Below are 21,988 nucleotides of genomic sequence, written 5' to 3'. Positions count from 1 at the left end.
GAAGTTCTTCCACCTTCTTGCATTCGATTTGAGGTGGAAGAATTTGGTGTTGGCGTCACCTTCCCGTAAGTATGTGACTCTTGAGCTTTGTCATTTTCTAGCCTTTTGTAGTACTGCCCAGCCAAGAATGCGCTTTTTGAGCTTACTCTGCAAGTTATGCTCCGGCTCAGTAAGCTCTCTATTTTCTTGAGCAATGTCCAATCGTAGGATGACTTCTTGGACCTTGTGTAGCTTGAGTTTGGCGTCAGAGATTAATGATTTGCTCCACTTCCTCAAAGCTTTTGCTATCACGTGAAGCTTGTGCCCAATCCTGTGGAAAGGTTCCATATGCGTGGTTGGTTGAGACCAAGCGCTAGCTATGGCCTCCTAGAAGTTTGGAAGTTTCATCTAGAAGTTTTCAAACTTGAAAGGTGTAGGCTTGCGCAAGCCCTTCTGATGTGCTAACAAGAGTGAGCAATGGTCGGAGTGCGCTGACGATAAAGCATGAAGAGAATGGTTCTCGAAAGCTAGGTCCAAGATTTCATTGCAGAAGACCTTGTCAAGGCGAACAAGGGTTGGGTGCCGCCTCTTGTTGCTCCACGTGTGTTTGAGATTTTGTAGGTGTATTTCCTTTACCTGACAGTAATTCAGTGCAGCTCGGAATCTCCTCATTAGGCACAGGTTGAGGTTACAATTATTTTTGTCTCCTGTAAATAATATTAAAGTTGCCAAAGATTAGCCACTTTGTGCCTGCCTCTAGTTTGATGTGTCTGAGATGTTGTAAGAAAGAATCATTTTCCTGTCTTCTTGAAGGGTCGTACACCGTAGTTAGAGCAAATGAGGCGGCCACGTTTTGCTGCATGTGTACGGTCGCCGATACGAAGAAGCAGCCGAGCGTGATGTCCTGTAAGTCGACAATCACATCATTCCAGAGGATTAGTATGCCACCATTGGCGAGCTTGTAGGTGAAGCTGTTAAGCCTGTATGCTCCTAAGAAACACGCAAGGCTGCTGTCGATGTTTTGAAGCTTGGTCTCTTGTAAGCATGCGATGTGGCAGGTGTTTGCCGCAATGGTTTCATGCACAACAAGACATCTCACCGCCATGTTCAGGCCTCGGACGTTCCAGCATAGGATGTCAAAGTCGTTGTGATTCATAACGAACGGCGGCAGATCTCGGCGCGTAGTAACATGGCATGAATCAGATGTTGCCATCACGTGGATATCCGTAGGTTGAAGCTAGCGTGGTGGTGTAAGTTACCGAAGTCTTGACGGGCACCCGAAGGTCGAGGCCAGCAGGGTGCGGTAGGATTCATGCCCAAAGGTCATAGCTAGCAGGGCGTCAGTGCAGAAGGTAAATGGAATTCTTTGGTGCTCGAAGGTCGCAGCATATATGAAGCTTCGTAGCTTGATCGATCGAGGCAGGGCGATCATGCATGTCCTGCGTCGATGTCACCCTGCAGGTCTTCAATCGCCTCTCTTGCATACTATAGCAGCACCTCGTTGACGTTGTCAGCATCGTCATCATCAAGGTCGAAGATTGCCATCATCGCAGCCACTATTTGCTCCTGCAGCAGCCCTGTAAACATGGTGATGAATTCTTGTAGAATCTCTTCAATTGGGCGAAGCTTGTCGACGGAGAGCTCCAGCTTGCGGTAGAGGTTCCGCTGGGCGTGCTGCTCAGCCGCCTGGCATGGCTTCTTGGCGAGATGAGTGCTTCAGCGTACCGCCATCATGTCGAAGGTGCAGCACTGCCGCTGGGTGCGCTGCAGCTTCGCGATGAGGGCCACCGGTGTTGGGGTGGTGAATAAATCATCGACGGTGACCACCCCTGCAGTTGGCTCGTCAGTAGGCCGGTCGGCCTCTCGGTCAGTAGGCTGCATGTCTCCCTCCGTGGATGCGGCCTACGCAGCTTGGTTCTGGGCCGTCGAAAAGCCCACAACCTTCATGGCCTAGCCCAGCTCCACTACAGCATTCGGCCCGAGGGCCTCGGATGGGCCTACACTATGGCCCAAAGCACACTCCACCTGCTAGTGGTTCTCTTCCTCTTGCGCCGCTGCGCCACCAGTCCTAATCGCTCCCGCGTCGGCAGCCATAGTCGTCGCACCGGCAAGCTTCTCTTGCTGGTGAGGGGTTGCCGACTGCGCCAACAGCTATTGTCGCCGCCGCACCGGCAGCCGCCGCACCGGCAGCCGCGCTGACAATCATTGCCGCCACCACCTTCATTTGGTCCAGCATGTGCTTGACCTCCACAATGGCCGGTTTGCCATTTTGATCCTGGTGAATACATATGAAGTTGGGATTAGGCACTCAATCTTTCCCATCTCGGACCATGCTCCATTCCTGGTGGCAAGGGAAGGCAGTGTTGGCGTCGGCGTGTCCACGATGCTGATCCTGCTAGCGAAATAGTAGGATTTGTTGACATAGTTTGTCGCGTCATGGAGCCAAGAGTAGGCCTTGTCACCAGACCCAGCTTGAGTGGCGTTCTTGAGCACTTGAGCCTTCTTTATGAAGATGGCTTGCAGCTCCGCCACCGATTTGGTCCTCAGTTCTGCGTTGCATGGTAGCTTCATGGTGAGGGTGCGTAGGCATGAGAGTGTCACCCGGCGTTCCTTAGTGGACCGCCGGCTGTCATCCTTGAACTTGATGTCACGTCGGCGTGGCAATCTCATGCGCTCCCGGTGAGAACCGTTGGCGTCGTGGCACGCCTGATACTTGTGGCCGATGTCCGCACCCCGTCCTGGGTGATTGTAGTAGTCGTTGTCATCATCGGAGTCCCATCATCCTTGCTAGATGAAGCCATCTTTCCTGCACGTGCACCCTTCCATGCGACGCGTCTCCCCCTTGCGGCTTGTGCCAAGGCTGCGTTCATCCGCGTCGTGGCCGCGCCCACCGCGTTCCACCGTGCCGTGGCATTGTTCCTCATCATGTCACCCACCGCGCTTTGGTGCGTCACCACGTCGAATCTCCTCGTGCTGCCTGTCACGTTCCCCAACATCGAGGCCACACTCACGATTGGCTGGTTCACGTGGCAGCAGGGGAAGGTGCGCTGGGAACTTGGCCCATGCATCCGCCGATGCACCGTCCACAAGACCATAGTGCCACACGTAAGGCCGCTTGACCGGCTTGAAGGCTGGCCGGTTGGAGATCGCCCCATGAAGATCATGCACCGCCGTCGAGTAGTCTTTGACGAGGCCCACATGTATGAGGATCTTGTACCGGATGCTCTGTTGCCACCGATCCGACTGCTCTTGCATGACAGCGATAATGGACTGTCGGAGAGCCTGTGGGTGAACACGAGCCATACTCGCTTGGGTATGTCACTTGGGTTGGCCGTCCAGGCCCACAGGATGATGTGCCTCGTGTCCAGGTGCTACACCAGATTAGTGTTGATACACTGCATAGCACACTATCAGCTGATGACGTGCTCCACCACGTCCCGCGTCCAGGCGTGGCTGAGGATGCCGTTGAGGTAGATCCGCACACGATAGAAGATGCGGAGTCCCAGTGTGTGTGTGAGGCTCCACCAGCACTGAAGGCAAATGTCGATGCCATGGTGCTGAAATCTTCCGTGGCGTTGTGCATCGTCACAGTTCTCCCGCTTCTCAAACCGAATCAAGTATGGTTCCAGCTGATGGATGGTGACGTTGATGGTGACGCGCTGCAGGTTCAACTCATCGAGTAGTAGGTCTTCAATGTCTTGCGGCCCTGCGCCACACGGTAGATACATCGCCCATGGCACCAAAGTGCAGGCTTCCTAGCCGCAGACGTCTCGCTCAAGATCGAACGAGTTGGGGATGAAAATTATCTCCTTGTGTGGCATGTGTGTGGGTCCCCAATCTCCATGGGAACCACCCCCGGACGCAGGGGAGAAGGGGGCGGAGGCGGCAGCGGAGGTGATGGAGTCCATGGTAGAGGCGGTGGTGGTAGATTCCGCAGTGGAGGAGGCGGCGGTGGCAGTGGTGGTGGTGGCGGCACATGGCTGGTGGGCTAGCGAGGCTTCTGCTAGTGACACTCATGCTCCCGGTGGCCAGAACGGTGGCAGCGGAAGTATCTGACGGGGTTGTGGCAGGCAGCGGCAAGATGGCCTTTTGCCAAACACTTGAAGCAGCGGCCGACTGTGGCTCTGGTTGTTGGTCGCCTTGAAGGTTGGCGTGCATCCCTGTGACGACTTGAATGGCGGTCATGTCGGCCGTCACTTCGGCGCAAGCTGGAGGCCTCGCCGCGCGGAGGGCGCTTTCAACGCCCCCTTACTAGAGTCCACCCGTAGCCTTGGTTAGCAAGCACTCCACGTCGGTACCACTTGCCTTGCTCCATCCTTACGTCCTGGCCAGAGTAAATGTGCCCCCGTTGCGGGGGGTGTTGCGGAGGAGTAAATTCCTGCTGAGGTTCTTGCTACTGTGCAGAGGAGCAAGCCGGTGGAGACTGATGCACCGGTAGGTGGTGGAGCAGTGTGAATGCCGCTGCAGTGAATCCAGCGGCAGATCCACCGCGCCTGACGATGTCCGCGCAGGAAGGGGCTGGATCCGTCGTGGCGGGCTCCGGATCTGGCGTGGCTGGTACCCAGTCCACCTCATCAGCGATAGGATGTCCATGGCGGGACGACGGCGGTGGCGGGGAGTCGCGGAGTCGCGGAAGAAGCTTTCCTATGTGGAAAGGCACAGCGACGGCTGGTGCTGCTGGATCTGAGCGGGGCTTGGCTGGCTCGGTGCCCGACGATGGAGGATTTTAAGCGTGGGGATGGTTGAGGCTCCGCCGGCAGGTTGCGGCGGCGGGCGGAGGAGGGGTGGGGAGGGGTTGTCATGTGTGGAAAAGTATTTTCCCTTTTTTTAGTAGGTTAACCATGATGGATATAATCTATTAATACCATTCACATGTAACAAATCCAAACAATTAGATGTATAGCCATGCTCACAGTCATAGATGTTTGATTCGCAAGAATTCTAGGATGATTATTCTTGGCTTTGGATGAGATGTGCCATTCACTGCTTGAAAAAGAAATTCAACCACACGGAAAAACACGCCCTAGTTTTGTCTTAAGAGGGAGGAGTTTAAAAAAACACATAGGTACTCAAAACATTGTTCAAACTGGATGCTCTACATCTACTAACTGAATTGTTGTCAAGTTAACAAAAACACATCGTCCTAATTAATTGGCTATAACGAATTAATCTTTCTAAAGAGATTACAGCAAATATGGGCAGCTCTTACTTCGACAAGAACTAACGTTGTACAATGTACACAGTTGTTTATTGGCTCCATTATTGCGGTTGCTCCGTTGACTCTGCATACACACGCAATGCATGAAATAGCTGTTGCTTAGCTTCATTATCTTCCAGATAATTAATGAATAATGAAGTCAGTAAAAAAATGCCTCTGTTTTGCATCAGAAAGTCCTGGCTGGCTCCAATGAGCAGGAGTCTAACCTGTTCATAGACAGATGAGTTAACTTTTGTCGCGTAGTGCAACCTGCGAGCAAAACTTGTCGAAAGAAGTAACATTAAACTAATGTTTCACGTATGCCTTGGAGACTGGGTGTTCTGCAATTATTTCACATTTTTTACAGATAATATTTCGTGGAGTGGGCGACCTGCAAGCAAAACTTGTCGAAAGAAGTGACATTAAACTAATGTTTCACATATGCCTTGGAGACTGGGTGTTCTGCAATTATTTCACATTTATTTTTACAGATAATATTTCGTGGAGTGTAGAGAGTGCCCACACATGTATCATGGAATACGGAATACTACCTGTCAATGTCGGGATGGTCACTTGATGGAGTGATTGTCATTCAGATATGTTTGTTGAGAGATTGCAGATTTCCTGTCAGCATCTAAGTTCTGACTTCTGAATGTTTGGTCATTTGAGGGGCTGTTTGATACCACCGGCTAAAGTTTAGCATATGTCACATCGAATGTTTGGATACTAAAGGGGTGTTTGGTTCCTTCCCTAAATTTTAGCCCCTGTCACATCGAATGTTTAGATACTAATTAGAAGTATTAAATATAGACTATTTACAAAACCCATTACATAGATGGAGCCTAAACGGCGAGACGAATCTATTAAGCCTAATTAGTCCATGATTTGACAATGTGCTGCTACAGTAACCATTTGCTAATTATGGATTAATTAGGCTTAATAGATTCATCTCGCCGTTTAGCCTCCATCTGTGCAATTAGTTTTATAATTAACTCATATTTAGTCCTTCTAATTAGTCTCCGAATATTCGATGTGACACGGACTAAACTTTAGCTTGAGGAACCAAACGCCCCCTAATTAGGAGTATTAAACATAGACTAATTACAAAAATAATTGTACAGATGGAATCTAATTCATGAGACAAATCTATTAAACCTAAATAGTTCATGATTTGATAATGTGGTGCTACAGTAACCATTTGCTAATGATGGATTAATTAGCTTAATAGATTCATCTCGCGAATTAGCCTAGGGTTCTGCAATTAGTTTTATAGTTAGCTCATGTTTAGGGCTTGTTTGGATCCTCAGGCTAAAGTTTAGCTCTTGTCACATCGAATGTTCGGATGCTAATTAGAAGGACTAAATATAAGCTAATTATAAAACTAAATGCTCCTGGGATAATTCGCGAGACGAATCTATTAAGCCTAATTAATCCATCATTAGCAAAAGGTTACTGTAGCACCACATTATCAAATCATGGACTAATTAGACTTAATAGATTCGTTCATCTGTGAAATTAGTTTTGTAATTAGCTTATATTTAATACTCTTAATTAGCATCAACCATCCGATGTGACAGGAGCTAAAGTTTAGCCTCTAATATCCAAACAGAGCTTTAGTTCTCCTAATTAGTTTTCGAACATCTAATATGACGCTGCTAAAGTTTAGCACATAGTATCAAACACTCCTAGATTTCATTGGTACTTGGTGGTACAATGTGCATTGCATCCGTACGTACGGATGCATGATGGGGACTTAGTTTTGTCTTTTGCTGCAGGTCAATGGTTCCTTGTACCTTGGTATATTCTGCTCATTTCGTCGATAGCTTTTTTTTTCTACATATATGACGCATAATCCAACGCGTCAATACTTATGCCGACGCATCAACCATCATGGGATGGTGGCTTCCTTTGTTCTGCTGCTTGGACCTTGGAGCTAGTTTAATTTAACTCAGTGATTAGATTTGTACACAAATACCCGGAGTAAAAACTTCCCTTCTACTTGAGTTCTCTCATGTTGAAGCATGTAAGGGTTTTATTGGTTTCAGGATCGGCGCAGCCTAGCTCGTATCACGCATGCAGGATCCCGGCAGCCAGGCTCTCCCATGCAACTGGTATCTGATTGGTTGAAATCTCTACCGAGCTAGGCTAGTTAAAGAACTTGATTGGTTACTTGGTTAACCAGTGCCCCAGCTTCTTTTTTTTGTCTATGCACACCTCCCAAGTACTCACCGCTGCACCGCGCGAGCGTGGCTTTGAGGAAACGAGGATTTTTATTGCATCTCGGGAGCTAGGCTCGAGGAGTCCTTTTGCATCCACGGGACAGGCTCACTAGCTAGCGCAGGCAACCAATCACCCAAGGCTGCATCACGAGAGCCTGGTTCGCCTGCCATGCGGGGAACCAATCACCCCCTAAGGTACTCCGTCCGTCCTAAATTACAGATCGTTTTGACTTTTCTAAGTGCATAGATGCTTGTATGCACCTACATATAGTGTATGTCTAGTTGCGTACAAGAATCTATGAACCTAGAAAAGCTAAAACAACCTATAATTTGAAATGAGCGGAGTAGATGCAGCTATGGTGTATACACCAAAATCTGTATAAATGCTTATCAATTTGTCTATGGCTCATATTTCATCTATTCTAGAATATGTGAAACAAATTAGTTCATTTTGCTTGCCCTAAGCACCATATATATTCAAGGATGAAGACAATACATGTACGCTTAACATTCCAAAAACTGGAGGCAACCATCTATTCAGAGAAAAATCATTTTAATTGTCCTGAACGTCATATGCATTCAAACACGGAGATAGTACGTACTCTCTCAGTGCCAAAATACTATTTATTTTAAACTTTTCTAGATACATAAATTTTGCTACGTATCTAAACATAATATATATTTAGATGCTTTTGACTAAAAAAGTAAAATAAATAGTAATTTAGGATGGAGGGAATATTTAACATTCTGGAAATCAGGGGAAATTATCTATTCATGGGGAAAAAATAGAAGCAATTAACCAAGACAACTGGTGAAATGAACATCGTACTACGATAGAAACGGAAGGGAACGTATCTAGTGCAAACCATCTATCCCATACAACTTTGAAAACTATGAATCAAAATTATAAGATGCTAATCTAATGGATAGAGTTAGTAGTGGGATTATTTTGTAGTTAAGCCCCCCACCCGCCGACCACTTTTGCATATCATGGAAAAAGTGCTGCATCAAAAGTGGCTGGCAGGTGAGGGAGTTTAACTGCAAAATAATCATACCACTAATCCTATGTATTGGATTAGCATCTTGTGATCTATTACACGGGGCAGAATATGGCAGGTAAATGTAGCTAGCTGAATTCGTAGCTCGTATTAAACGTGCTCTTTTTTTTCCCTTTTTGAGCGGCAAATATTCTCGTTTTGGTTACCATTATCCATGGGCCGAAATTGGCCCTCTGGGCCTACCAGGAGACAAGTCCTTTCCACGCCTTCCCTACGCAGCCGTACGATGCTAATCCAACGTCGAGTACCAGATCCCACCCCCTATAAACAAACTGCCTCCATGCCATGGCCTCTCATCACAGCATAATGCATACCACGGCCGTCTAGGGTTTCCGCCGCCGCCGATGTGATTAGATGCATCCGAAGCTTAATTCGCTGCAGTAGCAGCTGTTCATTTTATTATTTGCGTGACTCCGAAGCTCGATTCTCCGATTTCCTCCTCGTGTTTCCTTCTTTTTTTTTCTTTTTGGCGATGATTTGATTTCTTCCCCTGTTTTGCTGTCCCAGTTTGAGCGGCGATCTGGCTGGTTGGACTATGATGAAAAACGCAACCAAAACACACCATCTTTCGGGGCTGATTGGCTCGGTACGAGCCATGCTGCCAAATCTGCAATTCTGATGTCCATGCTACGCAACCTAGAAGTCCTGAAAAGCTTTCGTTTTTGTGAATCAGGTTCTGCATTCAGTTCCTGTGTGGCTCTTTCCTAAAGAGATTACCTTGTTTTTTTTCTGTTGTTTTTGTTGTTTTTAGATTGGATCAGATTGAATCGTTCGTTGCACATGTTGGCCGGTGATGAAAAACTCATCAAAAATACCATCTTTCGGGACTGATTGGCCCCCAGTGGCAATGCTGCTATTCTGCAATTCTGAGGCCAGCATATTAAGAACATCACATTAAGAGAACGTTTAGTTTTGCCTTCGCTTAATTTGTTGACCAAATAGTGTGACATTTTGATTTAAAACCTGCTAATCCTTTGGCAGGGCCCAGGAGCCAGATTGATTGGAAGATGTGCTTCAATGGAACGAGCGCAATCATGTCAAATAAAAATGTTTGAATCCAAACCAAACTCACCCACAAACCTCCTTCATTCCTTCCTTTGCAACCGAAAGCGAAAGCAGGAACGCTCACCCTACACAGCGTACGTTTTCACGCAGGAATCAAAGAGCGGCATATTTAGTGACATACTCCGTGCACATGAAATCCATGTCATTCCAAACCTTATAAAAATGTGAACAGGAGAAAACCTTATAAAAGGCTAAACTATTGAGGAGAAAATTTCAGTTGTTTAGCTCACTTTCGAAGTGGTTGTTTGGTCTATCCAAAAATTTCAGTCGTTGCATGGAGTATGTCTCAAGAAGTTGCATTTGGATCTGATGTTTGAAATTTTCTCTTTTTTTTTTGAAATAATATGTTTGTTTGAAATTTTCTGCCCTGTTTGTAAATAACATAGGAAGTGACTGAAATTTTGTAACCAGAGGCTCACCTTAAACGTGCTATCGTCGAGTTGTCTTTAAACAAAACGACAACAACGCCAGCTTATTATTTGCAAACTTTACTAGTTACCAGGTTCATAGCACGCGCAGATGATACTCCCATTTGATCCGTAAATAATTGAACTTAACCTAACTAAACAGATTTGATGATGACTTGGCCTCGTTCACTGCCCATGTAATTTGCCGCTACACTACAAGTGGATCATGGTTTTGAGCTTACAAGTGTAATTTGCCGCTAAGCTTTTCTGAAAGCTGTTACTAGCTTTTAAGCTCGTAAAACTGAGCTTTCTACTTTTTCCATATGAACTAAGCTTTCTAGACTTCTAGCTTTTCGGAAACTGCACGAGAAATTCGCTAAGAAGCTCAAACAAACAAGCCTTGAGAAGACCACGAAGTAAGTGAAACACGAACTGCAGGCAAGCCTCGAGAAGACCACGAAGTAAGTGAAACACGAACTGCAGGCACTTGCCTATCGCATTTGAAGCCTGTACCAATGTTTCTGGGAGAAACATCTTCAACAGGAATCCCACGAGCAAACACAGAAACACCAACTCAGCCATGCTACTTACCTTGGGATGAACATTTGTAATTGCTATCACAACGTACAATAGCAGGCCACGATAGATTAAGCCAATTAACTATTGGGGAAGAGATAAAAACAGCCGACGCAACTATAATCAAACAGTAAAGGCGTAAGCGACTAAGCGTAGGATGCAAACAGTATTGCTATAGAAGTACCAGCATCTTCAAACTGATGTAAGTATCAACCAAAACCAAAATGCCCGTGCCACTCGGTTGGCAGGATGGGCCTGGCCATCTAGCAGTGAACAAAATCTAAGCCTAATCACAGTATATACCACAATATTGATTGCCAAGCCTTACATTAAGGAATTCCATGAGCCCTCGGTGGCACGCTGCCTAGTTCAGCGAGGCCTGCTGTCGACCATCTGGGATCGCAAACAGGACCACCGGTTTCGATGACCTGATAAAAGGGGCGTCACACCTGTAGTAGCCTTTCCTCTCGAGCTGTATGACCTCTCCATGCTTGAGGTTCCTCATGTTTGCGTCTCCGAGGGCTGGGGGTCTCTCGCCGAGTGCAAGGGTTGAGATTGTCGAGGAAGTCTTCATCCTCCTCCAGCTGTTAAATGACACCAACAGTATATCTCAACATTAATTTGTCAGCAAACAAGAAATCTTTAATTTAAAACTTAATACGTCATCCAAAGTGGACAAGTACCGTAAGTCTTTAATCTAGAGGCAGGCATGACATTCACCTCAATCTCCAATGTCCATTCTAAGGAGGCAACATAGATTGTCTTGAAGCAGCACACCAAAATTAAGCACGAATTAAGTGACTGTTTTGCTGATTATCTAGAAGATTATGGGCATGTTTGATTTATGCCTCCATCTTACCTTGCCAAATTTTGGTCATGACCAAATCGTGGGCATTGCCAAAACGTTGGCGACGTTGTTTCGATTGTAACCTTGCCAAATGTAGCCAAACCCATTCAACTTCTAGGACATGTGGACCCCACATGTTATTATTATGTTTTGCAATGCAATATAGGTCCTGTTTGGGAAGGGGGTGTTAAAGTTTAACAGGGTGTTAAAGTTTAACACCCTCAAATGGAGTGTTAAACTTTAGCATCTTGAGATGTTTGGATAATTTGTTAAACTTTAACACGTTACATGAGAAATGACAATATTGCCCTGCCTTCCTCTTGCACACTACCCTTTCCCATGCTGTTCCTCATCTCCTCGCTCATCTCGACCGTGGGGCTCCTTGTCAAGCCACCCGCGGAGGTGCTGCAGCTCGGCGACTTCGACGACAACGGCCGCCTCAGCATCGATGCCTCCAGCATCCAGGAGACTTGCGGCGCGGGGCATGGACCTCGTCCCCGTGGATGCGTTGCGGCCCCTGGCGGAGCAGGGCCCCTTCCACCTCCTCATCCACAAGCTCTACGGCGACGACTGGCGTGCCCAGCTCGAGGCCTTCGCCGCGCGCCACCCGGCCATGCCTGTCGTCGACCCGCCCCACGCCATCGACCGCCTCCACAACCGCATCTCCATGCTCCATGTCGTCTCCGACCTCGACCGCGCCGCCGACAAGGATCGCACCTTTGGCATCCCTAGCCAGATCGTCGTCTACGACGCTGCCGCGCTCGCCGACTCCAGCCTCCTCGCCGCGCTCCGCTTCCCGCTCATCACCCAGACCCTCATCGCCGACGGCACCGCCAAGTCCCACAAGATGTCCCTCGTCTACCACCGCGAGGGCCTCGGCAAGCTCCGCCCGCCGCTCGTGCTCCAGGAGTTCGTCAACCACGGCGGCGTCATCTTCAAGGTCTACGTCGGTGGCGGCCACGTCACCTGCGTCAAGCGCCGCAGCCTGCCTGACGTGTCCCCCGAGGACGACGCATCCGCCGAGGGATCCGTCTCCTTCTCCCAGGTCAAGTGACATCTTGTTTTGTATATATATGGAAATGGATTAGTAGTTAGATTAGCACTTAAATATTGCTAACCTACTGTTATTGGGCTCCGTGTAGCCACTATCCTAATGCCACGTCCCTACTATCTGCTGCTGTTGGCAGCCAAATAGTTGGCGAGTGTTCGCGCCATGCTGTTGTGTGTATTTTGCGTTGGCAAGCATTGGCACGCCAATCATGGGTGCTTAACCAAACACGCGCCAATTTGCAAGGGCAAGCCAAAAATTTGGTTCGGCTGGCGTTGGTAGTAAACCAAACGTGCCCTATATGCCATGAAAATCGTTGTGCAATTTGATTCAGTGCAGCTTAGTTTTCTTTACACGAATCACACAATAACATGTTAATATGTTATTTCTATTTTATCAACCTTTTGAACCAAACTGATCATCACAAGGACACAAAATGGTATAAGCAACACAGCCTATCTTAATGAAATGACACGCAGATCTCCTGCGTCATTCAAGGAAAAAAAACAACACAGCACTAGTATAGACATAAGCAATGGTTGAACCAAACAGAGAACTTACCTTTTTCTTGCTGATGAGATAATCGAATTCCACCAACGAAAGGGGGGCGAGCTCCTCTATATCTGCTAGCCATGTGGTCTTCAATTTTGTTGTCTTACAGAGCCCTCAAGATGTAGCTCTCCAACTAGTTCAGTAATCACTCCATTCTCCATCTTGATCTCTTTAATGATAGCATTCCCCCAGTCCATTAGGGTTACTTCCTCACCCTTGCTAATGGCTGATGCATCAGCATAATCTAGCCAAATTCTGTTAGCAAAGGTTGTAGCCTTCTTTCCAGCAGCCTCACATTTCTTATGCCTTGGTAAAATTCGAACAAATGGCTTCTCTGGACCATTGGTAAGAGTAAATATCACGCGCTGATCTTTCAGCACAGCAGTATGCCTTGCGCACGCTGGATCGATTAGCTTCTTGTTGATTGTCCACAGTTTATCCCACTCCATCAGATTCAGATTTTTTGAAGCACCCTTCAACAAACAAAATGGATATGGAATGAGGAATAAACTCGCGGGAAATACCAACATAAAGCATGATCGCATTAGCACATAGGTGTACCTGTTGGAGTATAAATTGTGTCAATGCCTCAACCTTCAAGCCACGACGGACAATGCCTTGAACAGTGGGAAAACGTGGATCGGTCCCATCCTCAACCTTCTTATTTTGTACAAACCAAAGAAGCTTCCGCTTGCTGAGAGGAGTGTAAACCATATTCAATCTTCTGAATTCATAAATTTCTACTCTCCTCAACTCCATATCTTGAAGAATTCGATAATATTGTGCATTCCGGTCATGGTATTCACTGGAACGAAGAGCATGCGTCACTCCCTCGAATGCATCAACAAATGGGCAAGCAAAGTCATATGTTGGATAGACCCTGTACTTTGAACTAACACGATGGTGAGGATCAGTATTACAGCGGTAGTAAACAGGATCCCTGAGCGACTTGTTAGGATCCTGCATGTCGAGTTTGCCCCGCACACAGCACTGAATACCCCTTTCAGTCCCATTAACCATCTCTTTCCATAATGAGAGATTTTCCTCAACAGTACTATTTCTGCACCTTGATTCAACACCATCCATATATATTTTTTCATATATATTTTTCGTGCATCAAAATTCCAGGAAAAATGTATTTACTATTTAGACATCTCATTTGACTCAACTTCCTTCCAACAAACAGGAGGAAACACCTGTAGAAATTATAGGACAATTTAGAGGTGTGAGGTGTCATTAAAATCTGCAACAAACATGTGGGAGAACAAAAAGATTCATTTATCAATCAGCCAACTGGCAAACATGTGTACAGAGAACAAAAAGAAACCTCACACCTCACATGTTTACCAAAAGTAAAACAAGAAGAAGCCCACTCGTACATGCCTTTTATTAGACCAACGGCGGCACTTTGCCTTTGAAATCACACACGCCAAGAAAGGCTTGGTTAAGCACTCCTCATACTTTCCTAAAAGTCCTATATTTCATATGTGATTCCAACTTTGAGCAGCTGATCTTTCGGAATGGACAATGCCTTGTGCCCCTCCGTCAAGTTCTTCCTCAAGAATGTGTAGATGTAGTTGACAACTACCTTCTTCAAGATTGATGACTTGGGCCCTGCTGACACAGTGGCCTCTCCCATCAGGTACACCACCCCTCGCTCCACCTCTCTGTCAATCAGTTGTTTCTCCTCCTCGATGGTTTGATTCGCATGGACAGTGATCCTCCCAGAGTTGCTGCTCACCCGCGGTTCGATCGCCTCCTCGCTGTGCACCACAGAGTTTGTGGACCGCCTTGGCCTGGTCGGTGCATCTGGAACCTCAGTGTGGTCTTCATTCTCTGCGTCATTCTGAGCGAAAGCAATTTCTTCCTGGATGAACATCTTCAGCCTGTCCACGAGGAACCCTGCAAACTCCTTGGGCTCCTCCAGCGAGTCGCTGTACCCGTACCTTGCCACGCACCGGAACATCCGGTGCTCCCTCGGGCCAACCTGCCGGAAGAGGAACCTCTCTGCCGGCACCACATGTGAGATCGGCAGGTGCTTGATCGACATGAACAGAAAGATGGAGTGCACGGATGGTATCTTCTTGATCAGCCGAGGGAACACTGGCGGGATGCCCTGGACGAGCTCTGTGTACAGGAGTCCCACCCCTGGGATCCGCTGCACATCGTTCTTCTCGAGCAGAGTCGTCATTTGGTTTGTGGGCACAATGTGGTCAAGCTCATACCAGTATCTCTTGACATGAACGTAGTGCCATGTCGCCATCAGAGTCATCAGGACCAGCGCAAAGCAGAACGGGAGGTACCCACCCTGGATGAACTTGGACAGTATGGAGGAGAGGTAGATCAGTTCTGTGCAAGTGAACACAACGTAGAACAGAAGAACGAAGATGATGTGCTTCTTCCATATGAGGAGCATCACGACCGTCACCAGATGGGTGGTGATGGAGAATGTGGTCACGACACAGATCCCTGCACATCACCAAAATCAGATCAGATGATCTTTTGTTCTGTTTGTCTCAAAAACAGAGGTTTCATCATTCGCTAGTTGCTTGCTTACCATAAGCATTGCCGATGCTGGTGGTAGTTCTGAAGGCAATTGTGACTATGATGCTCGCCAGTCCCATCATGAAGTTCACCTCAGGAATGTACACCTGCCCCTCGTACTTCTTAGAGGTGTGGATCACTTGGACCCTGGGAAGACAACCGAGTGACAGTGCCTTGGAAAGGATAGCAAATGCACCAGAGAGCATAGCTTGGCTTGCAATAATAGCAGCAAGAATTGCGACGACGAAGGTTGGCCAGAACAAAGGTCCTGCACCAGCAAAGAGAGTCAGTTTTATTTGTGATGTGTTTATAGCAAGTTTTTTCCAAGAACCAAAGCTGCAGCCTAAATTCTTTTGGTACCTGGGATGGATCTATAGAAGGTGTCCCCAACGTTCTCTGGAAATTTCCTCAGGTATGCGGCCTGCCCGATGTAACATAGCGTCACTGACGGGAACAAGATACCGCTGAAGCTGATCTACAAGAGAAAATACAGAAACCACTGTAAGATGCTTCTGTTCTAGACCTCAGGGACACATTCCAACTTTTGAGAATTAGATGCAGAGTTGAGAGCTATAAAACCATGAAGTGATGGAACATATATGCATTTTGGACATTACCTGAACAGCCCTGATGTTGAAGTGTCCTAGGTCGGCAAACATACCTTCAGTGCCTGTTGCAAAATACAGTATATTCAGATTACAGGTCTAAAGGACAGTGAATCACTTTCAGTTTCAGTTGTATTTATTTCGTCCAAAGATGTTACCTGTGACACACAAGATAACGCCACCAAGTGAAACCCATCCATCCTTCCCATTCCTTTTGAAGTATTGTACAATGTACCATGGATTGAAGGCCCGCAAAACACCGATGTCGTGGACAACGAGGTTGTACAGTCCGATGCCAGCTATCAGAAGGAACCACACCGAGATGACAGGAGCGAAGGTGTACCCGACTTTGTCAGTACCGAAACGCTGGACTGAGAAGAGCATGAACAGAATTGCCACAGAGATCCAGACAACTTCCGCTGTACCAAGAACGACAACCGAAGCGTTAGATGTGAAATACACAAGCAGGTAACAATTGATCGTTGATCATCGCAGTTCTTCTTTTAACTTACTCTGAGTCAAGTTTGGTGCTTTTTCTCTGATCCCGCTCACTGCAGAGAGCACTGCAGAACATCCATGAACAAGAACACATTAGTATACATTATTATGCAAAAAGGTTACAATATGATCATACTGATCAACTCTCTGTTGGATGTTTCCCTTACCAGATATTGCTGGTGTCAAGGTTCCATCGCCCATCACCATGGATGTGCCAAGGATTGTGAGGGTGAAGAGCACAATCTTGGCTACCATGCTGGACTCAAGCTTCTGCTTGAACCACTGTGCCCTCCTCAGCTGTGAGTTTGGCGCTTCTATGCTGTAGTTGGACACCATGGCATCCTCTGCTTGCTGGTTGGGGATCATCCTGATCTTCGCGTACCGTGATATCAGCGAGTAAAGTGCAAACGTGCCACCTAGAACAGCACAGTGTTGTTGATCAATGAATAGCAGAAAAACAGTAGGCGTGCAGCAAGTACTTCCAACTTTTCATGCACAAATTTCAGATTTAGAGTTATGAGCTTACCATCTCCATTGTCGTTTGCATACAGCACGATGAAGACGTATTTGAGCATGGGAATGATGATGAGGGTGTAGATGATGAGCGACAAGACGCCCAGCAGGTCGTCGTTGTACTTGATGCCGTCAGGGAAGGTGCTGGAGTAGACATAGAGCGGCGACGTCCCGATGTCGCCATAGATGATGCCGACGCTCTGGAAGGCAAGATGCAGCGTCCGGGCCCAGCTCCCCTGCGTCACCCACAAGGTAAACTTCAGTCAGGCTTACTGTTCCATGGCACTTGGCAGGCAAAAGTGTAGAACATTTCCATAACATTCATGACCAGCAGGTTGCAAGAGGAACATACCTCGGAGCCATGGTACTTGCCATGAGAGACCTTCTCCGCATCGCCGAAGAGCGAGTCATGGCGCTTGAGGCTGAGCCGGTTGGCCGACTCACCGCCCCCAGGGTTCTCGACCTCGAGCGACATTTCGGATCTCCGAACACCTCGGAGGCCTTCTTTAATGCGCTGGGGTCTTGGGAGTATCAAGCTCTAAACCGCGCCAGTTGATACCTGCATCCTCCAATTCCCAAGAGTTCAGGTGGTGATGTGAAAACGAAGTAACACTTGGTGTACATTCACAAGAAGAGGCTGGGTGGTCAACCGAGGTCGAAGCTTTAAAGGTGAACAAGAAACAAGCCAGGCTCCTTTGCTGCTAAGCAATGGATTGATGGGAGTAATTTAAAGCTCTCCAAGATTCATCGGCTACCGGCCGGTGCCGGCACCAGGTAAAAAAAAAAAATTTGTCCTATTCATAGTGACTCTGGCTTGAGATTGCAGGAGTATCCTAGTATCAACGTATCATTAATAGAACAAATTATGAGTGCCATAGTAATCGATATGAGATCAATTCTACCATTATTGTTGCTGTATCCAGATGGGAGATACCAGAAAAATGACAGCACAGCCAGATCAGGATATGAATGCTATGCTAGCATGTAAACTTAGAGTATACAAATTGCGCAAGCTTTCCTTTTTTGCACGAGCTCTATTTTTTCCTAGCAAGAGATTTGCAAACTGACATGTGGGGTCCATGCTAGTAGGCTCCAGCCGTCAGTCGCTAAGGGCGCGATTGGTTTCCCGGATAAAGCATCGTAGCTCGCATCGTCGCGTCCTGGCTGCGCTGGACCAGCCTCGTTTGAGCCAGGCTCCGGAGAAACATGGATGGATTTCGTATCCCGCGAGCCAGGTTTGATGGGTATCTTTGCATCATCTGAGACAGGCTAAGCTAGGGATGCAGGGCTCCAAAGCAGCCTGCACCACGCGAGCCAGGCTCAGCAACCAATCATCTTGGGAGCCTGGCTCGACCTTTTGCAGGATACCAAACGGGCCCTAAAGTCACAGTTTGTTGTGCACAGCAGGTTTCCTATTCCTAGCATGCAAACAGACTGCTTGTGATTTTTATTGAAGCAAAAAAAAAACACAATTAAGCCAGGCTGATGATGGAGTGACCAAGCTGGAATGAACCCACTTCATTCTTGAAAATAGTCAACAAATTAAATTGCTTGCATGAATATACTTCATGGACAGAAACTTAGGCGAAAAAGAAAAGTTAACGGAGAAGACGCTCATTCCAATAGTATAATCACATACACTTGACATCCAAATCATAGAGATACTGACTCCTATGAGTGCAACTGATGCGCATATAGTTTAATTAGGAGTCACATGATGCGATCTTAGTTCTAACAGTTTTTTTTTCCGCAGATCCCCTTGGGTCGTGGACACCGTCCTCACTTGATTCCGGAGGCCGAGGGGATAGCGAGATTTTCCATTAGTTTAAGGGCTAATCAGACGGTGAACTAACGTCATTGGGCGTGCCCTTGACCTCCCAAGCCCCAGCCTTCCACACCTGCTGACACGTGGGCCTGAGCACTCAGGGTGAAAACACATGAGTCATGACAACCAACCCTTTTACTAGAGACTGGCAGAAATTTCTACAGAGAAGAAAGAGATTAAGGATCACTCTGCTCACACACCCACAGTGTCCCCAAAGCGAGTAATCTTCTTTAATTTGTTAGTGAGGTGACTAGGGTGTCGGAGATTCAGAAAAGAGAAAGAACTCTTCTGTACATAGCAATCTTTCTCCAGAAACAAAAAAAAATGAAGCAAACAAAACCAGACTCGGTCATGCCATTTCTGAAGAAAACAAATGATGAAACCAGAGCAAGGGTTGTGTATGAGATCTTTGGAGGGAGGAGGGGGAAGATGGCACCGGCATGGCAACAAAGATGATTACCTGGCTGGCCGGAGAATGCCTAGTCGAGGCAGAAGACGATGCCCGGCGATGCCGCCGAGGTTGATCCCGCAGCCGGCGGCCGGCCCTGGCCGGCGAGCTGCCGAGGAGGGAGGGGGACGAAGCAGACAGAGCTGGGGAAGGAAGCTGTGATACGAGAGGCCTATTGCGCAGGAGGCCGGAGGTTTCTTTAAATAGAAGAGGAAAGAGCTTGGGAAAGAGCCAAACCTTACCGAGCGAGGGAAGGCACACGGCTGGGCAGCGGAGGAGACTCTCTCCAGACTTCAGTGGAAAAAAAAAACCATAAAGAAACGTGAATAATGCAGCGCGGTGTATTATTGGGCGCGGTGGCGGTATACGGAGAAAGAGCGAGTTGCAGACTTTTACAGATATAAACGGAGGGAGGCTTCCTTCCTAGTCTTTGGCCGCCAAAGACTTCTCTTTTCATCCGTGCAATGATTGACGCAAACCAAAATGTTACTAGTCCTATGACTACCATTGTTTTGTTTATTTGTTTATTTCTGTGTCAGAAATTTTATCGGTCCGATGAATTTTCAATGGTTTTGCCCGATCAGAATTTAAAATAGAAAAATTGCTAGTTTGCATTGTTCCATTGGGGAGGATGACAGAATTGTTTCTTCTCATGGAACAATTTCAATGCCTTCAAGTGGCGAGCTGGACTGGTATGGTGGGCAATACCTGCAAAGTACATGTTGTGTTTCTGATTTCAAATGGATAAATGGAAAGAAAGGCGTCTCTGTTGCTGACTAGATTTTTTTTTAAGAACTTTGTTACAATGGTTGTAAATTCAGTAGATGGTCAAGAGCAGAGTTTGCACAGCGCTATGTTGTTACGGCTTATTTAGTTTCAGGGTTTTTTGTGTTGTGAAGAACTTGGAAGTTCTTATTCTGCCGTCCTCATCCAGGGGAGTAACAACTGGTTTGTTCGTGGATGCAAACTGTCACCGTGGCTTTTGCCCTTTGGCACCAGACAACCAGTTGCCTTATTTGCCATTTCTATGTTTTCATTGTCCCCTCCCAAAACACTTCACCTGTCTCAAGTTGCTGAAACAAAATTCAGTAAGTGACTGAAGGGCTTCTAACTTCTGATAGACCAGCTTTGTGTGGTTCAGAATGTCCCAGTGGTTGCCAACTGCTTGCTAGTCTATAGCTACTGTGTCTTTCTCAATGCCACGGACTCATTACGGGAAATTTTACTCATATGCATATGGTTATAAGAATTGAACATTATATAGGAGGATGGGATTATTTTTAGATGTTTCACGTGGAAAAATAAGATCTTTCATTTTGCTGCCTTCAACATTTCACCCTTGCTAGTTTCTAGTTTAACGTAAGACTTCAATTTTTTGGTGATATGGCAAATTCAATATCGCGAGTTTTTGAGGAGTTGAAAACTTGAAATAGCATTGGAGGTGCTATTTTAATCTTTACAATCAACATCATTTAGGTTTGAATTCAGCAATGGATGTACTACTATTTATCAATCTTTTTGAGTGACTATCATAGTACCATAGACATTATATATGTCTGACATACTGAAAGGTTTGGCTTAATTTTACACTACATGTGTACTAGGTTGAGCACTTCCCCAGATCATGCACGCTGCAGGTGTGCAGATTTCTCTTTGTTCATCGGGTTTATGTAAAAACTGTTATTGCCTTAGCTTTTTGGGGTGTAAAGCTGCATTTTTTTTAAGAGTTGACAACAGGATGCCCATCTAAGGCTGAAACGGTTTATAAGGTTGTTAGCCTTATGTACAGATTTTACTAGTTAATCCAGAGAAGAAACACTTTCTGGGTGTGCCAAATTGGTACATCAGCTCTGAAAACGCATTTTTGGGTCCCTAATGTTGATTTCTCGTTCACCGTAGGTCCAAATCGCCACGGTGTGGTATTTTTTCAGAAGTGGCGCTGCTAACGTGGCATCACCGACGGTGGGACACGCTGGAGCTCACCTGGTTGGTGGAATAATTGCGCTTTGCCCCCTGGAAATATCTGCCCGTCGCATAACGCGTCGTCCGCATCGTCAAAGCGCCTCCGCCCGGCGGCTCAAGGCTCCGACGAGTCGGCGGCGAGGGAGCTTGAAGCGCCTTCGCCCAGCCGCCTCTAGCCGGATTCGCCCTTCCTCGTATGGTTCCCTCCTCTCCTCTAATCCCTTTCACGTTCCTCTGTGGCTCTCTTCTCCCCTGCCGCCTCCACCCAGATCCACACCATCGCCGGAGGTTCAAGCGCGTCGGACTCAAAGGCAATCAGTGCAGATGGGCTCCCGCTCATTATGTGCACTGATTGCGGATTGAGGAGGGTGGTGAGGTGCAAATCCCAGCATAAATGGAGTCTATGTCAAATCTTCTACTGTTGCCCACTACACAAGGTGAGGATGCAATTGAATTCGTGCTTGATTCATGTTTTCAAGTTTGTTTCGCGATTTGAATTTGACTAACAGATTGAAGATTGCATTTTTGCAGAGGGGTGGGAGCAGTTGTCCATTTTGGTACTGGAAAGAGGAGTACGTCGATTTTCTTGCTAGCAGAGGCCTGCTTCCTGCATCTGCAAATACATACACCAGAGCTGGGTCGATG

At 46.9% G+C, this 21,988-nt stretch overlaps 3 protein-coding genes across 3 annotated transcripts; 1 reads left to right on the top strand and 2 right to left on the bottom strand.

Moving 5' to 3' along the window:
* The first annotated feature begins 11,663 nt into the window (after positions 1-11,663).
* On the top strand, positions 11,664-12,402 carry LOC101781965 (inositol-tetrakisphosphate 1-kinase 1-like). Its single transcript, XM_004977910.2, has one exon. The coding sequence runs from the start codon at positions 11,797-11,799 to the stop codon at positions 12,400-12,402; it is 606 nt and encodes a 201-aa protein (XP_004977967.2). The 5' UTR covers positions 11,664-11,796.
* Positions 12,403-13,037: 635 nt separating this feature from the next.
* LOC101781558 (glutamate--tRNA ligase, cytoplasmic) lies at positions 13,038-13,914 on the bottom strand. Its single transcript, XM_004977909.1, has 2 exons — positions 13,510-13,914; positions 13,038-13,421 (listed from the first exon to the last, which is right to left on the bottom strand). The coding sequence occupies exons 1-2, from the start codon at positions 13,912-13,914 to the stop codon at positions 13,038-13,040; spliced, it is 789 nt and encodes a 262-aa protein (XP_004977966.1).
* Positions 13,915-14,205: 291 nt separating this feature from the next.
* Positions 14,206-19,578, bottom strand: LOC101765477 (potassium transporter 1). Its single transcript, XM_004975423.3, has 10 exons — positions 19,394-19,578; positions 17,461-17,667; positions 17,122-17,344; positions 16,763-17,011; positions 16,610-16,660; positions 16,256-16,516; positions 16,110-16,162; positions 15,853-15,967; positions 15,506-15,760; positions 14,206-15,417 (listed from the first exon to the last, which is right to left on the bottom strand). The coding sequence occupies exons 2-10, from the start codon at positions 17,581-17,583 to the stop codon at positions 14,423-14,425; spliced, it is 2,325 nt and encodes a 774-aa protein (XP_004975480.1). The 5' UTR covers positions 17,584-17,667; positions 19,394-19,578; the 3' UTR covers positions 14,206-14,422.
* Between the last annotated feature and the right edge of the window lie 2,410 nt (positions 19,579-21,988).

The sequence above is a fragment of the Setaria italica genome, chromosome VII (genome assembly GCF_000263155.2).
Source record: "Setaria italica strain Yugu1 chromosome VII, Setaria_italica_v2.0, whole genome shotgun sequence".
NCBI classification, from domain to species: Eukaryota; Viridiplantae; Streptophyta; class Magnoliopsida; order Poales; family Poaceae; genus Setaria; species Setaria italica.
This window is presented reverse-complemented; position numbering and strand designations above follow the sequence as displayed.

Coding starts and splice junctions, on each gene's coding strand:
- LOC101781965 (XM_004977910.2), top strand. CDS start 11,797: ATGCCTCCAGCATCCAGGAGACTTGCGGCGCGGGGCATGGACCTCGTC.
- LOC101781558 (XM_004977909.1), bottom strand. CDS start 13,914: ATGCAGGATCCTAACAAGTCGCTCAGGGATCCTGTTTACTACCGCTGT. Junction 13,422..13,509: donor CACAATTTATACTCCAACAG/GTACACCTATGT, acceptor TGTTTGTTGAAG/GGTGCTTCAAAAAATCTGAA.
- LOC101765477 (XM_004975423.3), bottom strand. CDS start 17,583: ATGTCGCTCGAGGTCGAGAACCCTGGGGGCGGTGAGTCGGCCAACCGG. Junction 17,012..17,121: donor TGCAAACGACAATGGAGATG/GTAAGCTCATAA, acceptor GTGCTGTTCTAG/GTGGCACGTTTGCACTTTAC. Junction 15,968..16,109: donor TCAACATCAGGGCTGTTCAG/GTAATGTCCAAA, acceptor TTTCTCTTGTAG/ATCAGCTTCAGCGGTATCTT.